Source organism: Palaemon carinicauda, chromosome 19 (assembly GCF_036898095.1).
Source record: "Palaemon carinicauda isolate YSFRI2023 chromosome 19, ASM3689809v2, whole genome shotgun sequence".
In the NCBI taxonomy this organism is placed as follows: domain Eukaryota; kingdom Metazoa; phylum Arthropoda; class Malacostraca; order Decapoda; family Palaemonidae; genus Palaemon; species Palaemon carinicauda.
The window spans coordinates 125,327,144-125,342,231 of NC_090743.1; the positions used below are offsets into that span (position 1 = coordinate 125,327,144).

The window sequence follows — 15,088 nt, forward strand, 5'->3', positions numbered from 1 at the left end:
TTCTACTACATGTTATACTTGTACTTTTTTAAAAAAAATCTTGCTGTTCTTTGCTGATGAAAATGCACCTTTGTCAGAGTGCTCATAAGTAGCATGCTAAATATAGAAACTAACTGACTTAGACACTGAATTACAGTTGAGGTAGACATATTACTACTAGGGAATACAAATGGGGATCTAGAATATTTATCAATAATATTAAGAAAATATTTATTCTTGTCACTACTGGGTATTGGTCCCTTGAAATCAATGTTCAATCTTTCAAATGGCTGAGTGCCTGCTGCTGTTATGCCTCCAACAAATTATACAGCAACTAAACGTTATTTTTGTGGCTATTGTACCTGCCGAACTTAGTTAAGTCCCTCGTCAGGCTGCACGTGAATCAGTTTGTCATAAATGTCAAAAGAAGGGCCACATCTCTAAAGTTTGCCGCTCGACTGGTACTGTTAGTAGACATATTGATACTTCTTCCACTACTACAAATAGAAATAAGTCTTTATTTCTAGCCACTATTACTTCTGCAGCCGCTCCCTCATGCTTGTCCAAAGCCATTACTAAAATGCCTGGGAATGGAACCTCAGTGGACGGCCTGATCGATAGTAGGAGCTCAGTAAGCTTTGTGCATCCGAAGATTGTCAATAAATTGTCATTGAAAGTGCAATAAAAATCATAGTGATGTGTCAATGGCATCGGCTTCTTTGTCAGTTAAAACAGAGGGTTTTTGTGACGTGAATTTGCATATTGGTAGAAGAGATTATAAGGATGTCACCCTGTTCAGAGCCAACGAATAAGACAACAACAACGACATCGAAATCTCGGAAGGTGTCAAAGAAGCCCTTTACAACCAAAGAGTGGAAAGGCTCTAAGTCCTCTTGTGGAGGTAAAGGAAGTAGAGGTAGCAGCCGAGGCTGCACCCGCTAAGGCAGGAAATCCTCTCACTTGTCCATCAGGTGGGGGGGGGGTGCCTGCAATGTTGCTGGCAGAGGTGGCTGCAGTTCAGGCTGAACCCTGGACAATCTCCTTTATTAGTTCAGGGTAACGCATTCCTTTCATTCAATCTCTCCCTCCACTACTCAGCATCCAGTCCCATCAAGCTCCTATACAACGAGATCAGCGAAGGAGCTGCCCCTTTTTGGGTGAAGTCCGGACCATGTTGGAGAAGGGCACTCACAAAGAGGTCCTCGACTGGTCCTGAGGCTTCTACAGTCGACTCTTTCTTGTGAAAAAGGTGTCTGGAGGATGGAGACCAGTCTTCCACCTCTCAGCTCTGAACAAGTTTGTCAGACAAACTCCGTTCAGCATGGAGACGTCAGACAGGTGGTAAGACCATAGGCCTTCGTGTGCACTCTAGATCTCAAGAACGCATACTTCCAGATCCCAGTCCATCCGTATTCAAGGCAGTATCTAAGGATCATACTAGACAACAAGCCATACCAGTTTAAGGTGCTGTGCTTAGGTCTTTTCACAGCACCTCAGGTCTTCACGAGAGTGTTTGACCTAGTGTTATCTTGGGTTCACAGGATCGGCATCAATCTCCTAAGATATCTGGATGACTGGCTGATCTTAGCAGACTCTGTGACAACCCTCTCAAATACCAGGCTGACATGAATCTTTTTATTGTTTATACTACAAAGGTAGTAAAGCATGTGTTAGGATTGGAAATGAAGTGAGTGATTGGTTTCCGGTGAGAGTGGGGCTGAGACAGGGATGTGTGATGTCACCGTGGTTGTTTAACTTGTATGTTGATGGAGTGGTGAGCGAGGTGAATGCTCACGAGTGTTTAGACGAGGATTAAAACTGGTAGACGAGAATGACCATGAATGGGAGGTAAATCAGTTGTTGTTTGCGGATGATACTGTACTGGTTGCAGACACAGAAGAGGAGCTTGGCCGATTAGTGACAGAATTTGGAAGAGTGTGTGAGAGAAGGAAGTTGAGAGTTAATGTGGGTAAGAGTAAGGTTATGAGATGTACGCGAAGGGAAGGTGGTGCAAGGTTGAATGTCATGTTGAATGGAGAGTTACTTGAGGAAGTGGATCAGTTTAAGTACTTGGGGTCTGTTGTTGCAGCAAATGGTGGAGTGGAAGCAGATGTACGTCTCACCTTATTGCCTTATTTTTTATTTGGGTTCCCCCAGGTCCCTCAGTGTGAGGCACCTCGTATATCCACCAGAGAGTTGCTAATACATCTTCCGGTGTATTTTGCATCTTCCAGTCTTGGATGGTCTGGGATGCATCTTAAGTATTTATTGAGCTTATTCTTAAACACATCTACGCTCACTCCTGATATGTTTCTTAGATGAGCTGGCAGCACATTAAATAGTTGCTGCATTATCGATGCTGGTGCGTAGTGGATTAATGTCCTGTGCGCCTTCCTTAGTTTACCTGGTATATTTTTTGGCATTATTAATCTACCTCTGCTTGCTCTTTCTGATATTTCTAGCTCCATGATGTTTTCAGTAATTCCTTCTATTTGCTTCCATGCTTGTATGATCATGTAGCGTTCTCTTCTCCTTTCTAGACTGTATAGTTTTAAAAATTGTAGTCTTTCCCAGTAGTCAAGGTCCTTAACTACTTCTATTCTAGCAGTATAGGACCTTTGTACACTCTCTATTTGCGCAATATTCTTTTGGTAGTGTGGGTACCATATCACATTGCAGTACTCCAGTGTACTACGTACATAAGTTTTGTAAAGCATAATCATGTGTTCAGCTTTTCTTGTTTTAAAGTGTCTGAATAACATTCCCATTTTTGCTTTACATTTAGCCAACAGTGTTGCTATTTGGTCGTTGCATAACATATTCCTATTTAACATTACACCAAGGTCTTTAATTGCTTCCTTGTTTGTGATTGTCTCATTATTAGGTCCCTTGTATGCATATACCATTCCTTCTCTGTTTCCATAGTTTATTGATTCAAATTTATCGGAGTTAAATACCATCCTATTTATCTCCGCCCATTCGTATATTTTGTTTAGATCTCTTTGTAGTGAGTTCCTATCTTCATCACAAGTAATTTCTCTACTTATTCTTGTGTCATCGGCAAACCTTCTCACTACAGAGTTTTCAACATCGCAGTCTATGTCTGAGATCATAGTAACAAACAGCAATGCAGCTAATACCGTACCTTGTGGCACGCCAGATATTACCTGGGCTTCATCTGATTTCTCGTCATTTGCAACCACTATGTTTTCTGTTTTGCAGGAATTCTTTTACCCATTTTCCTATCTTTCCCACAATATTATGCTTTCTCATTTTTTTCTCTAATATATTATGGTCTACCTTGTCAAAGGCTTTTGCAAAATCTAGATAGATCACATCTGTGTCTTTTTCATATATCCTATTTTTGTATATGTTTTCATAGTGTGCTATCAGTTGGGTCTGTGTACTTTTTCCTGGCACAAAACCGTGTTGACCTATATTAAACAAATTATTTTTAACCAAATGGTTCATTATTTTCTTTTTTATTAACCTCTCATACACTTTCATAATATGTGATGTTAAACTAACAGGTCTATAATTGCTTGCCTCTAGTCTTGATCCACTTTTGAAGATAGGGGTTATATAAGATAATTTATGTTTAACATATATCTTGCTCATATCTACACTTTGTCTTAGCAGTATTGCAAGTGGCTTCGCGATAGTGTTTGCAGTTTTTTTTTAACAAAATCGCTGGAACTCCATCTGGTCCGGCTGCCGATCCATTTTTAATTTCGTTTATAGCCTTGACAATATCTGCTTCATTAATATCTATATCCGTTAGATATTCAACATTTTCTTCTCTCATTTCTGTTTCATTATTCTCATTCGCATTTCTTGGCGTGAACTCACTCTTATATTTTTCTGCTAATATGTTGCATATTTCCTTTTTTTCATTCGTTAGCCGTCCTTCAATTCTTAGAGGGCCTATTTCTAATCTCCCTTTATTCGTCTTTTTTGCATAGGAGTAGAGTACTTTGGGGTTTCTTTTTATATTTTGAAGTGTCCTCTCTTCTAAGTCCCTTTTTTCATTTTCTTTTGACTGTATAATCTTTTGTCCGGCATTTTCTATTTTACATTTTATTTCCATCGTTTTCCACACATTCTTTTTCTTTTGCAAGATTTTTCTTCCACTTTCTAATTTTCTGAAATAAGATCCTTCTGTCTCTTGGTATGCACGTCTTTTGTTTATTGTTTTTTTTCGGTACATATTTTTCAACAATTTTCTCCAGTATTTTGTACAGTTTGTCCATATTTACCTATATATTATCACTTACAAATACATTTTTTCCATTCTTTATTCAGTTCTTCATTTATTTCTGACCATTTTATATTCTTACCGTAAAAATTATATTTTCCATATCCTTCCCAAAGTTTTGTGCTTTTATTAGTTCTGCGATCACTTGCTTTGGAATGGACTATCAATTCTATGACATTGTGGTCTGAAATTCCCATGTTATATACTATTATTTCTTTAACATAATTCACCTCATTCACAAATACTAGATCTAGGACATTTTCCTTTCTTGTTGGAATGTGGTTTATTTGTTGCATATTATGTTCTAATAGCATATCTTGAAGCTTTTCAAATTGCCTCTTATCTTCTGCGCTACTATTACTCTCTTTTTTATATGTATACATACAACCACTTTCTTCTATCCGTTCTTTCCAATCCACGAAAGGAAAGTTAAAATCTCCGGATAGGAGTATATTCCATTCTTTATGGTTTCTACATATATCATCTATTTTTTCTATTATGTCAAACTCCTTAGTATTCGGGAGTCTGTAAACTACAATATTCACTAGTTTTTCAAATTCAAATTCTACTGCAATCAGTTCACATTCTGTGTTGCTGTATTTTTCACAGACTTTACCTTGATTTATGTCTCTTCCATATATTGCGGTTCCCCCTTGATTCCTATTTTTTCTGTCTGATCTATAAGTTTGGAAACCCTTTATCTGGTTATCACTGCCAGTCTCTTGGGAATACCATGTTTCACTTATATTTAATATATCTATTTTTTCAATTTGGGTTAGTTCTTCTAAGAACTCTATTTTCCCTTTAGAGTTACTCGTGACTAAACCCTGTGCATTCATCACTATTATAGATTGTGTTTCATCCCCATTATTTATTATTGGTAATAATATGGATTCTCCCATGCTTCCTTCCTGTTCTGATATGATGTTCTTTTCTTCCTTTCCCGGAATTCCGCCATTAAAAAATCCAACTTTTCTATTATATTTGCTCTTTTGCCTTCATATTTATTTTTGTGTGTATACCTGCTATTATCCCCATATCTGCACCATCCCCTGGCATTATAGATGCATTCTTTGTAGTTGGGCTTTAAATGTGTATATTTGGGTTGATAGGCCTCATATCTTGGGTGAATAAAGGTTGCAAAGTGTTGGGGGCAGTTTAGGGAGTAGTTAAAAATAGAGGGTTTGGCATGAATGTAAAAAGAGTTCTATATGAGAAAGTGATTGTACCAACTGTGATGTATGGATCGGAGTTGTGGGGAATGAAAGTGACGGAGAGACAGAAATTGAATGTGTTAGAGATGAAGTGTCTAAGGAGTATGGCTTGTGTATCTCGAGTAGATAGGGTTAGGAACGAAGTGGTGAAAGTGAGAACGGGTGTAAGAAATGAGTTAGCAGCTAGAGTGGATATGAATGTGTTGAGGTGGTTTGGCCATGTTGAGAGAATGGAAAATGGCTGTCTGCTAAAGAAGGTGATGAATGCAAGAGTAGATGGGAGAAGTACAAGAGGAAGGCCAAGGTTTGGGTGGATGGATGGAGTGAAGAAAGCTCTGGGTGATAGGAGGATAGATGTGAGAGAGACAAGAGAGCGTACTAGAAATAGGAATGAATGGCGAGCGATTGTGACGCCTTAGATGACCGCGGAGGTAGCAGCAGCAGGGGATTCAGCAGTATGAAGCTTCATCTGTGGTGGATAATGTGGGAGGATGGGCTGTGTCACCCTAGCAGTACCAGCTGAACTCTGTTGAGTCCCTTGTTAGGCTGGAGGAACGTAGAGAGTAGAGGTCCCCTTTTTTGTTTTGTTTCATTTGTTGATGTCGGCTACCCCCCAAAATTGGGGGAAGTGCCTTGGTATATGTATCTATGTATAGGACATATCTGTTTTGACGCTGTTATTGTTTCTAGAATGATATATTGTTAATTTATTCTCATCATTTATTTATTTCCTTATTTCCTTTCCTCACTGGGCTATTTTTCCCTGTTGGAGCCCTTGGGCTTATAGCATCTTGTTTTTCCAACTAGGGTTGTAGCTTGGCTAGTAATAATAATAATAATAATAACAATAATAATACTGGTATACAGTACCTAGGTATGTTCTTTGACACCAATCAACAGAAAGTCTTTCCATCAGACAACAGGGTACCGAGACTGAGGAAGGTAGCAAGACCCTTCCTCAAACGAGAAGAACTGCCAGCATAGCAATAGTTTTGTCTCATAGATCACCTATCATCCCTGAACTGTCTAGTGCCCAAAGGCCGCCTTAGGATTCGATCTCTCCAGTGGCGGCTGAAGTCCAGTTGGAACAGACCAACGATTCCCGTGGACATCCTTGTCCCCATAGGACTAAAGGTGTCAGATGAAAACCTCCGCAGTGGTGTCAACCTTTTCGTTCTTCCCCAAGAATTGATGCTCTTTTCAGATGCATCAAAAGAAGGTTGGGGGCCCACATGCTGCAACACACAGCCTCCGACCTCTGGTCCGAGTCCGAAAGGTATCAGCACATAAATCTCTTGGAGATAAGGGCAGCCTTCCTAGCCTTCCAGCAGTTGCTGATGGGTGTTGATGAGTGACAACACCACAGTAGTGACTTACATAAACAAGCAAGGCGGTACCTTTTTGCAGTCCTTATGCCATCTAGTGGTAGGGATACTGAAATGGACTGAAGGCAACTCGGTGTCCCTATTGGCCCGCTTCATTCCGGGCAAAAGGAATATGCTCGCGGACAATTTGAACAGAATGTCTCAGATAGTGGGCTGCGAGTGGTCTTTAAATCATCTAGTAGCTAACAAAGTCCGGACTTTGTGGGGTTCCCCGACTGTGGACTTGTTCGCGATGTCCCCAGCTTTATTGCTCCCCAGTCCTGGATCCCAAGGCTCTCTGGCAAGATGCATTCCAGCAATGGTGGGATGACATCAATGTCTATGCTTTTCCCCATTTCCATCTGAGGAGAAAAGTACTCAACAAGACTAGAGTATCCAACAACCTATCTATGACTCTCATAGCTCTGCTATAGTATCATGCAGAGTGGTTCCTGGACCTTCTGCAGCTCTTGACTGCTTCCGATAAAACTCTTCCACGACACGATCTACTCAAACAGCCACACACGAACATCTTCCACAAAGCCGTAGCTTTTCTACGACTGCACACGTGGAGACTATCCAGCACCTCCTCACTCAGAGAGAATTTTTGCAATAAGTTGCAAAAAGGATGGCTAGATACCTTAGAAAATCTTCAGCCTCAGTCTACCAGGCTTAGTGGACTGTCTTCAGTGGTTGGTGTCATGGAAGGGGTATCACTCCCCTCCATGCCTCTATTCTAACAATAGCAGAGTTCCTTGTATACCTTTGTGAGGAAATGCTCCTCTAGGTTTCGGTAGTAAAAGGCTACCGCTCAGCCTTGAGCCTTGCCTCTAAGCTGAAAGGAGTTGATATTTCTTCTTCGTTGGAATTTTCTCTCCTCGTACGAAGCTATGAGCTTACCTGCCCCTAGTCGGAAGTACGATCTCCTCCGTGGTCATGTCCTTCAGTCTCTGAAGGGTGCCCCTTACGAACCATTATGCCAGACAACTAATCGCCACTTTACTTGAAAATGGTGTTCCTACTCGCCTTGGCTTCAGCCAATAGAGTTAGTGAACAGCATGTTCTTTCCCATGACAATGCCCATTCAAGGGGAGGGGGAAGGTAATTCTTAACTTCGTCCCTGAGTTTATAGCTGAGACTCAAAATCTGGGAGTAGCGGATCCTAGATTCGGGCCCTACCGGATTGGTAGTCTTCATACTGTACTTTAACCGATGATCCAGATCAACTGTAAGTGTTCAGTAAGGAGTTTGAGGTGTTGCCTCAAAAGAACATTACCAGTTTGCCCACAAGTGTTGGCACTCTTTGTCAGCACAGGGAAGGTCAAGAGGAGGGTCACGAAGAACACCATTTCAGCCTGGATTCGCAAGGTCATTGACCTACCACTGAATCCCGACCCTCCTCCAACACGACAACCTACAGCTCATAACGTTAGTTGCATTGCAACATCCCTAGTGTTCAAGAGAAGCTACTCTGTGACGCAGATATTGCGAGCGGGTGTGTGGAAGCGTCAGACGACCTTCACTGCCCACTACCTGCAAGACATGACCCACAGGAACATGGAGACATTCTTCATTGGTCCTGTGGTGGCTGCGCAGCAAATGTAAAATACCTCAAGGTCCTTGATGGACAGGTAGCAGAGGGTTGAGGGCAAAGGTTACCCGGGATTAGTCTGGGATGAATGGTTAAGAATGACTGGCTCTTTCTTTCTTTCATCTTCCCCTCTCTTTTGGAATCGGCACCCAGGGTCCTCTGCAAAAGCTGACCTCACCTATTTGCAGGTAAACCATTTTCCTTGTGTAACCTAGTACTGTGATGCCTTGCAACACAAAATTAATTGGTTCCATAAGGGCTTTTGTTAAGTGATTTTTTCGTGTAGCGAGTCGCCTTTTACTTGTAAATAGCCTAATTCGTTCCAGACCCTAGAAAAACACCACATTAAATGATTATAAAAAGGATATGCACCAATAAACAGTACTAAATATATGAAAAGTACTGTATTTTGATAATTTAATTATAAATCAACATTGATAATCTAAAAAAGAAGTGTTTAATTAGAGCAAACAGTAAAAATAAGGTAACAAAAATGTGGAACCTTACCTTTGGAGTGAGGTGATGTCCGAGAGCGAAGTGCGGGGCCGTGGAGGAGGATGAAAACGGCGGAAAACATTTACTTACAAGTGGCAGGAAACGTAAACACTTAACTTTACAAAACAGATTTATAAATGACAGAAAACACTAACACTTAATTTTAGGAAACGCATCTACAAATAGCAGGAAATATTAACACTTAACTGTACGATAAACTTAAAATAGAATTTCTTTTTTTTTTTCCTTTTTCTATTTTTTTTTACTTTACGTTTTCTATTTTCTAAATTTAATTACACCACGTATTTTCTTCATCACTGCCACTTTTCTTTCGTTCCTTAGCTGGCGCCTTGTCTGCTTCTACCAAAGGCCTCGTACCAAAATATTCGTCCTAAGAAGCTTGTTTCTGCCTGCTTCTTAAAATTTTCCTGAGCACACTAAACCACATGCCAGCCTCGTATTTCTTGATTATTTCCATCTTCATCTCCATGGAAAACATCATCCTCTTCTTTCTCTTGACATTAGCGACTTTCTTGGGACTCATGGCTAATGATGTATTGTAAGTATCACACACAATAACAGTACGTACTGTAAAATTGTTACAAAAGCGAAAATCACAAACACTAAGTCAATACGTATGATACCGTTGCCGGAACGAGAAGACATAGGAACGCCGATGCGTAGATGCACGATGGGATATAGTACAGTAGATGCCGACCAATAGGAGAGCAGAATCTCATGGTGGTAACTAGTATCCGAGTAGGGAGATAACCAATGGGAATGCAAGAGGATGGTAGCGAGTATATGGGCTGACGGCGCGCGAATTTTAAAAACCGTCTCGGATGCGGTCGGGCTCCCACTCCATAGCACTTTTCGTTGTCTGAAAATTTTTTCGTGATCCGAGTCGTAAAATTCTTTGCATCTCCTTTCGTAAAGTGAAAATTTCGTAATCCGATTCTTTCGTAGCTAGAGGTTTGACTGCATAGAAATACTTGTTGCGTCCCTAATACCCCTGGCGAGAGGGGATTGGGTAACGTCTATGGTACCCTCGGAAGACTCCTACGACTTGGAAGAACTCTTACCTAGACAGACCCGTCACATTGCTAGCATCACAAGCAGACAGCTTGCGTAGGCCGCTGGCTATGTGTAGCAGTGTTTAGTGAGGTGTAAGGGTTCCTATCCGGTTACGTGCAAAACGCGTATAGAGAGAATCCCGAGCCAGTTGCTGCAGACTTCCACCCTCCTAAGAGTTATTTCATCCTTATAAATAGCAGAGGGTTTGTATTTTATTGTCGGAACAAATAACAAATTTTAAAGTAATTTGTATTTTTCCTAACGATACAAACCTGGAGCTATTTATACAGATTGGCCTGCCAGTACCTATCCTCCTAGAAATCCTACCTGCAAGCAAAGTGGATTCTCAACACAGGTATAGAGCGTTACTAGCGGGTGGGGTGGTTAACCCTCACTAAAAGTCTTATGGCTCGTCTTTCAGCTTCGCTGAAAGTAATAACCCTATAAATAGCTCCAGGTTTGCATCGTTGGGAAAAATACAAATTACTTCCAAATTTGTCATAAACAAAATATTCTACAGCAAGTAATTACTATATATTTATTTATGGGAATTGTTATTGATTACGTATTTTTATTTTACAGGAATTATCAGTTATAACATAACATATGAGTCACTTGATGGGTATTCAAGCAAAGTAAAGGCTGCAGGGTGCTCTATCAAACTTCTTGATAAAAATGGTGCACATGTCAAGAGTGCTATGGGGTGTGTTGGCTCCATTAAAGTTGAAAATGCAACTCTTTGGTGGCCGTACCTTATGGATGAAAACCCTGGATACCAGTACACCATGATAGTAAGTCTCTTCCTTTTTGAGATTAGCTCTTAACTTTTGACGTGTTTTTATTTGTTTATTGATGAATTTATTAAAATTGTTTCATATTTTCTGTAATATTAAACAGGTGGCTGTATCTGACGAAGAAGGCAACCTAGACTTGTATCCCCAGAAGGTGGGAATTCGTGTGGTTGGATGGAACTCGACAACTCTGACCATTAATGGTGTTCCTGCGTATTTACGTGGATGTGGAAGACATGAAGATGCTGATGTAAGTTGTAAAGATGTGAATGTACTTCATAGTAATTCAACACTCGGATTTACAGTTGTTATGATTAACCTACTGTTGGTAGCTTAAATAGATTACGTAGTATAGGCATGTGACTCTCGTAGGGCTGACATGAAGGGTTTGCTTTAGTGTTAAAATTTAAATTTATGAAATAAATAGATTTTGAAAATTTAATATTGTGTAAGTTTCAAAATGTTGCCAATTTGGGCATAATTTCACCAGTTGATTTATACATATCCAAAGCTAAGACTGTACTATGCTGTATTTCTATTTAACGTAATTCATGGCTTATGTGTTTTTTAGTGAAATATTTTATGACTACTATAGATTCAGCATTCTTAGAAGAAAAAGTAGATTACCGTAGTTCTTGGAATTTAGAATTTGAATTTGTGTTTTCATTTTCAGATAAGGGGTAAAGGTGTGGATTATCCCTTGATTGTAAAAGATTTCAGTTTACTGAAGTGGCTTGGAGCTAACAGCTTCCGAACATCCCATTACCCCTATGCTGAAGAGATCATGGATATGGCTGACCAAGAGGGCATCATGATAGTAGATGAAAGTCCAGCAGTAGGACTCACGTACGTATACATATTCTTACATGTATGCCAACTTTTCATCCTTTGAAATAGAGAATTGGTTCCAATGGAAATGGAGTGGCCATAAAAAATTGTTAACGAGGTAGTTAATGACAGGTGGTGAACGCAGGCAAAAAAATTCACTTTTGTCTTTGGGGCCATAAGAAGTATGGTCATACTTTAGCTTCCTTTCCAAGGCTTTTTTAATTTTTTTCTTAATTTTTAGTTAGATTGATCATTATTGGCTTTGTTTTCATAATGGAATGAAACCGGGAATGCTAGTGTAGGTTGGACACTGTGTTGGTTATGGATAACCAGCAATAGATCCACTCACTCTTTGACTTACGGACATAATTGTTTGGTAATATCCCTATTACCAAGTGTAGATTATGGCTTTTTATTGAAGTTGGGCATACTGTATTCTTTGAGGACTAGGAAGTTAACGTTAAGTCTTCCACTATTTTGGGTTAAAGTTCTCTTGCCTGAGGTTACACTCCGTCACACTATTCTATGTTAACTTATTTTCTTTCCTCACTGGGTTATTCCCTGTTGAAGCCCTTGGGCTTTTAGCATCGCGTTTTTTCAGCTATGGATATAGCTTAGCTAGTAATAATAATAACACACAATTGTATTTTTTAGTTTCAACCCCATTTCTGTTCTCTTATACCAAATTTTAAAATCTGCCTTGGAACCTGCTTATATTGTCTGCTTTAATAAAGGCTGTACTTTCATTGAAAATTTCTGGCTAGCCTCTTGTGTTAATGTCTTAGAAACTTAAGTGTTTTTTACTTGTACTGAAACCATAATGTTATGAATATTGATGGCTGTTTTTATGTCCACTAGAATAATTTAGATGCAAGATTTCAAGAAACTGTCAAACTATTTTGTGTATAGCATGTGAAGTTCATTTTTTTATTAATAGTTTGAGATATTTCATCAAATCATGAATTTCGTATACAGGTAGAGTAATGGAGATTTTTCTGCTTATATACAATAGTATTGTATTCAGTACACTATACGTAGACTATATATATATATTTTTACAGTGGATTCGGGGAAGAGTTGATGAATAATCACATAACAGTAATGAAGGAACTTGTCCGAAGGGATAAGAACCGTCCATCTGTCATATTATGGAGTGTTGGTAATGAGCCAGTTTCAAATGAACCTGCTGCAAAGGATTATTTCAGGTAAGTGTCAACATTAAGATGAAGCGCATGGTATAGTGATATATTGAAGCTTATTCATGAGGAAAACTTTTTCCTTTAAAACCCTTTTTAGGGCTTTTAAAAGAGATACGTTAAATAAGATGGGCGGAATATTTTGAAAGTTTACTGATTGTTGAGGATAATAGGGAGGCAGATATAATTGCTGTTGCAGGTGTTGAGGTGCCAGTGATGGGAGATGAGAATGAGAGAGAGATTACAATAGATGAAGTGATTAGAGTTTTAGATGAAGCGAGAGTAGGAAAAGCGTCTGGTATGGATGATGTGAGAGCTGAGATGTTGAAGGAAGCCGGTGTGACTGTACTTGAATGGTTGGTGAGATTGTTTAATATGTGTTTTGTGTTGTCAATGGTACCAGTAGATTTGGTTTGTGCATGTATTGTACCACTATATAAGGGTAAAGGAGATGTGCATGAGTGTTGTTATTCAAGAGGTATTAGTTTGTTAAGCGTAGTTGGAAAAGTGTATGGTAGAGTAATGATTAATAGGATCAAGGATAAAACAGAGAATGCAATCTTAGAAGTACAGGGTGGTTTTAGAAGAGGTAGGGGTTGTATGAATCAGATTTTTACAGTAAGGCAGATATGCGAGAAATATTTAGCAAAAGGTAAGGAGGTGTATGTTGCGATTATGGATCTGGAGAAAGCGTATGATAGAGTTGATAGGGAGGCAATGTGGAATGTGATGAGGTTATATGGAGTTGGTGGAAGGTTGTTGCAGGCAGTGAAAAGTTTCTACAAAGGTAGTAAAACATGTGTTAGGATAGGAAATGAAGTGAGTGATTGGTTTCCGGTGAGAGTGGGGCTGAGACAGGGATGTGTGATGTCGCCGTGGTTGTTTAACTTGTATGTTGATGGAGTGGTGAGAGAGGTGAATGCTCGAGTGCTTGGACGAGGATTAAAACTACTAGACGAGAATGACCATGAATGGGAGGTAAATCAGTTGTTGTTTGCTGATGATACTGTACTAGTTGCAGACACAGAAGAGAAGCTTGGCCGATTAGTGACAGAATTTGGAAGAGTGTGTGTGAGAAGGAAGTTGAGAGTTAATGTGGGTAAGAGTAAGGTTATGAGATGTACGAGAAGGGAAGGTGGTGCAAGGTTGAATGTCATGTTGAATGGAGAGTTACTTGAGGAGGTGGATCAGTTTAAGTACTTGGGGTCTGTTGTTGCAGCAAATGGTGGAGTGGAAGCAGATGTACGTCAGAGAGTGAATGAAGGTTGCAAAGTGTTGGGGGCAGTTAAGGGAGTAGTAAAAAATAGAGGGTTGGGCATGAATGTAAAGAGAATTCTATATGAGAAAGTGATTGTACCAACTGTGATGTATGGATCGGAGTTGTGGGGAATGAAAGTGATGGAGAGACAGAAATTGAATGTGTTTGAGATGAAGTGTCTAAGGAGTATGGCTGGTGTATCTCGAGTAGATAGGGTTAGGAACGAAGTGGTGAGGGAGAGAACGGGTGTAAGAAATGAGTTAGCGGCTAGAGTGGATATGAATGTGTTGAGGTGGTTTGGCCATGTTGAGAGAATGGAAAATGGCTGTCTGCTAAAGAAGGTGATGAATGCAAGAGTTGATGGGAGAAGTACAAGAGGAAGGCCAAGGTTTGGGTGGATGGATGGTGTGAAGGAAACTCTGTGTGATAGAGGGATAGATGTGAGAGAGGCAAGAGAGCGTGCTAGAAATAGGAATGAATGGCGAGCGATTGTGACGCAGTTCCGGTAGGCCCTGCTGCTTCCTCCGGTGCCTTAGATGACCGCGGAAGTAGCAGCAGTAGGGGATTCAGCATTATGAAGCTTCATCTGTGGTGGATAACGGGGGAGGGTGGGCTGTGGCACCCTAGCAGTACCAGCTGAACTTGGTTGATTCCCTTGTTAGGCTGGGAGGAACGTAGAGAGTAGAGATCCCCTTTTTTGTTTTTGTTTCATTTGATGATGTCGGCTACCCCCCATAATTGGGGGAAGTGCCTTGGTATATGTATGTATGTATGTACGTTAAATAAGAGTTATACTGCATTTGGAATTATTTTATATCAAATAGTGTGTGAAGGTGAGTTTAATGAAAAGAATAGAATAATCCCCTTTGATTCGTATTATAACCGATTAAAAAACCCTTATCACATTTGAAACATCTTATGATAGTTAAGAATGTTGAAGTGGTTTGGTGCTTACATTTGCAAGCATCTATTTATATACATTGTGTCAAATTATATAATTTCAATGACTTACCTGGTGTTCGTAGTGCTTTCCCTTTCGATAG

General features: G+C 39.8%; 1 protein-coding gene across 7 annotated transcripts in view; it reads left to right on the forward strand.

Moving 5' to 3' along the window:
* LOC137658826 (beta-glucuronidase-like) overlaps positions 1-15,088 on the forward strand; it is a 145,297-nt gene that overhangs the window by 48,938 nt on the left and 81,271 nt on the right. For all 7 annotated transcript variants that reach the window (XM_068393900.1, XM_068393901.1, XM_068393894.1 and 4 more), the window contains exons 7-10: positions 10,555-10,763; positions 10,870-11,013; positions 11,437-11,609; positions 12,653-12,796. In XM_068393900.1, the coding sequence (XP_068250001.1) occupies positions 10,555-10,763; positions 10,870-11,013; positions 11,437-11,609; positions 12,653-12,796 (670 nt within the window). The remainder of the gene's footprint in view (positions 1-10,554; positions 10,764-10,869; positions 11,014-11,436; positions 11,610-12,652; positions 12,797-15,088) is intronic.